Source organism: Arachis stenosperma, chromosome 4 (genome assembly GCF_014773155.1).
Source record: "Arachis stenosperma cultivar V10309 chromosome 4, arast.V10309.gnm1.PFL2, whole genome shotgun sequence".
In the NCBI taxonomy this organism is placed as follows: Eukaryota; Viridiplantae; Streptophyta; class Magnoliopsida; order Fabales; family Fabaceae; genus Arachis; species Arachis stenosperma.
In genome coordinates this window covers 122,108,640-122,112,714 of record NC_080380.1, presented here as the reverse complement: position 1 = coordinate 122,112,714, position 4,075 = coordinate 122,108,640, and the positions used below count along the sequence as shown (strand labels likewise).

The 4,075-nt window shown below is 33.4% G+C and overlaps 1 protein-coding gene across 1 annotated transcript; it reads left to right on the top strand.

Moving 5' to 3' along the window:
* Positions 1-617: 617 nt before the first annotated feature.
* LOC130975411 (receptor-like protein 47) lies at positions 618-3,854 on the top strand. The gene is made up of 2 exons (XM_057900210.1): positions 618-3,472; positions 3,649-3,854. Exon 1 carries the CDS (start codon positions 618-620, stop codon positions 3,459-3,461), a length of 2,844 nt encoding a protein of 947 aa, XP_057756193.1. The 3' UTR covers positions 3,462-3,472; positions 3,649-3,854.
* Positions 3,855-4,075: the final 221 nt, after the last annotated feature.

The following is a 4,075-nucleotide window of genomic DNA, read 5'->3' as shown; positions in this document are numbered from 1 at the left end:
GTATGAGGAGACTATGCCATTTGAGGTATAACTCATTGACAATTGATGTATTATTTTACTATTTTAGAAATTTTTTAAAGTATATATTTTAAAATTTGATGAATATATCTCAGTAGATATCATGTGTATTATATCTATGCGTTTTCTCAAGGAATCAAATTTTTTTAATCATCATTTAACCAATAAAATAGTAATAATAAAATGTTAAGGATGTGAATTATTATTGTACATAGAAAAAAGAAATTTATTAAATGAAATTAAAGAGAAATATTACCTAGCGGCATTGTTTTTCTTATATCTATATTCATATATGCTGAATCTGTCAAACAGCACCAGTGCCATGGATCAACAAATTCACATTCAAATATACTTCACTTAATCAAACACTCGGCTATAAAAGGAATAACTTCGATCAATGATATACACAATCTTCACCACACATGAAATCAATCATACAAGGTTCAAACACTTGCCACCAAAACAAAATAATGATGTCATTTCAAAAGCTTCTATTTTCTTTGTTCATAAACTTATGCATGATGAGGTTGATTACCAATATCGATGCATCTACTACTACAAGCCAATGCCTAAGTCATCAACAATTCATGTTGCTAAACATGAAGCACAACCTCATATACAACCCTTCCAAATCAACAAAACTTGTTCATTGGAATCAAAGTGGTGTTGTTGATTGCTGTCAATGGAATGGAGTATCATGCAACAATGGTCATGTCATTGGCCTTGACTTGAGCCAAGAATCTATTTCTGGAGGTCTACACAATTCTTCAAGTCTGTTCAACTTTGAACATCTGCATAGCTTGAATTTGGCTTTCAACAACTTTGGCTCTTTCATACCATCAGATATTGTAAAGCTGAAGAATTTGAGGCATTTGAACTTATCTAATGCTGGATTTTGTGGCCAAATTCCAAAGGGTATCTTCCAAATTCAAACTCTGAAGACGCTTGATGTATCAAACAATGAAGAACTTGAGGGATCCTTACCAGAATTCTCACAACATGGACAACTTGACACGTTGATTCTCAGCAACACAAATTTTTTTGGACAGTTAGTAAGTTCTATTTCCAATTTGAAGCAGTTGTCAACTTTAGATCTTTCTAACTGTCAATTCAATGGGACACTTCCTGATTCTTTATCTGAACTCACCAATTTGGTGTATCTAGACTTGTCATACAATAGATTCAGTGGTCCTCTTCCATCTTTCAATAAGTCCAAGAATCTCCAATATTTGTCTCTTCTTCAAAATGAACTGACTGGAACAATTCTTTCTACTCAATGGGAAGAACTTTTGAACCTCTGCATAATCAATTTAGGTGATAACTTCTTTAGTGGTAAGATTCCCAAAAGTCTCTTTACAATTCCATCACTACAAGAAGTTACTCTATCTGATAATGGTTTTGAGGGTCTCTTGGATGAATTCCAAAATGCAACAGCTTCCACATTAGAGTTGGTTGATTTGAGTATCAACAAATTAGAAGGGCCTATTCCTTTGTCTTTATTTGGTCTTAAAAGACTTAGCCTCCTCAATCTTTCATCAAATAAATTCAATGGAACTATACATCTAGATACAATTCACAAAAAATTGCCATATCTACGTGTATTAGGCCTTTCAAATAATAAATTGTCAGTTGAAATAACTGATGAGGATCCTAGTCTTTCATTCTTCCCTAACCTGACAAATGTATTGTTGGCTTCTTGCAATTTAAAGAAATTCCCAAGTTTCTTGAAGAATCAACCCAAGTTATTTGATTTAGACCTATCCAACAACTTGATTCAAGGACCAATACCTAATTGGATTTGGAAATTTGATTCCATGGTTTCCCTAAATCTTTCCAACAATCTTCTCACAGATTTGGAAGGTCCTTTGGAAAATCCCAATTCAAGTCTTTTGATGATTGATCTTCACTCCAACCAAATTCGCGGGTCAATTCCATATTTCACAAAATACGTGGTACATTTGGACTTCTCAAACAATGAATTCAGCTTTATCCCACCTAACATTGAAAAGTACCTTCCCTTCTTGTTTTACCTCTCCTTAACAAACAACAGCTTTCATGGAAAAATCCCTGAATCCTTTTGTAACTGTTCTTCTATTAGAATGCTTGATCTTTCACATAATAACTTTGATGGTCCCATTCCCAAGTGTTTGATAGCAAGAAATAATACTCTTAGATTACTGAATCTTGCTGGAAACAAACTCACAGGTCATATATATGACACAATATTCTCAAGTACATGTAATTTAAGGTATCTTGATCTTAATGCAAATCTACTTAGCGGTACCATACCGAATTCACTAGCCAATTGCCGAAAGCTAGAGGTACTAAACTTGGGAAACAATAGTTTGAGTGATGAATTTCCTTGCTTCTTGGGCAACATTACCACCCTGCAAGTACTAGTTTTGAGGTCGAACAAACTGCATGGACCTATTGATTGCAGCCATAACACAAGCCATTGGAAGATGCTTCGTGTTGTTGATCTAGCCTCGAATAAATTCATCAGCACACTACCTGGAAAACTCTTGCAAAGTTGGACAGCTATGATGGATGATGGAAATTACACAAAGGAGAATGGAATCTACTTGTATTTTAACATGTATGATTTTGGTCATTATATTCGTTACAAGGATATGTTAGCACTGATCAACATTGCTATTGTCAAAAGATTGGCCAAGATCTTTGCAAATGACCCTCCTTATATATTTGATGACATGTTGAATTATGCTATCAAAGGCAATCAATTGCCATATGGAGGAACCTACTTGGATTCAGTTACAGTTGTCAACAAAGGGATGCAAATGAAGTTGGTCAAAATTTTCTCAATCTTCACTTCCTTGGATTTCTCATCCAACCATTTTGAAGGTCCAATACCAGAAGAGCTTATGAGTTTGAAAGCTCTGAATGTACTTAACATGTCACACAATGCTTTCTCTGGCCACATTCCATCATCCTTAGGAGATTTAACTGCGCTCGAGTCTTTAGACCTATCAAATAACACTTTGTCTGGAGAGATTCCAACAGAGATTTCAAGTTTAACTTTCCTTGCAGTGTTGAATCTCTCCTTCAATCATTTGGAAGGAAAAATTCCAACAGGAACACAAATTCAATCTTTTGATATCTATTCCTTTGAAGGCAATGAAGGTTTATGCGGACCTCCTCTAACTAATAATTGTGGTGATGATGGAGTTCAAGGGTTGCCACCAACACCATCAGCATCTTCTGAAACACATAACTCAATTGATTGGAATTTCTTAAGTGCTGAATTGGGATTCACTTTTGGGATTGGTGTTATCATTCTTCCCCTTATCTTCTGGAAGAAATGGAGATTGTGGTATTGGAAGCATGTGGATGATTTGCTTTGGAGGATCATTCCTCAGCTTGATTTTGTATATGAACAACATGGGCAACGCAAGTACAGAACTCTAAGGTGGATATCTGCATGATTTCATGAATGGTAATGAGCATATAAATTTTCATGCAGTCTTTTTCATATCTAGTATTTAAGATTTTGTACAAACATGGACTTTATCCAATAGTATTTTGAAGTATATATTTATAGCTACTGAATAAAGAAATCCTTATCTAAATTTGTTAATGAATAGTAACAATCAAAATTCAAAATATTTGCAGGGATCGTTTTGAGTTGTTTGGGTTCCGCTAGATGAAAGGTTGAAAGATGAATAGAAAAAGCTAAGAATCAGAGTAGAATAACAGGAGAATTTAGAATATACAACTCTTTTGCTTTTCTCATTAATAATTTTACTTTTTGGCTGGTGTCCTATTATACATTGTTGTTTATCAGTTAATGCAGAGTATAATTTATAAGAATATGAAAGTAAGTTGCAAGAAATAAATTGTATGTAGAAATAAATTGTTTTGCTGCGTGTCAATTTTTAATTATTAGTTTTTAACTGTGCGACGAGATATGGGATAAATTATTAAATGTTTAGTTATACGTATTTGTTTTATAAAAAATTAGCATAATATAATATGTATTGTTATAAGTTAATTTGGATAAATAGTTTAATTAAATCTCTTTTAAAAAAATAATTTAAAT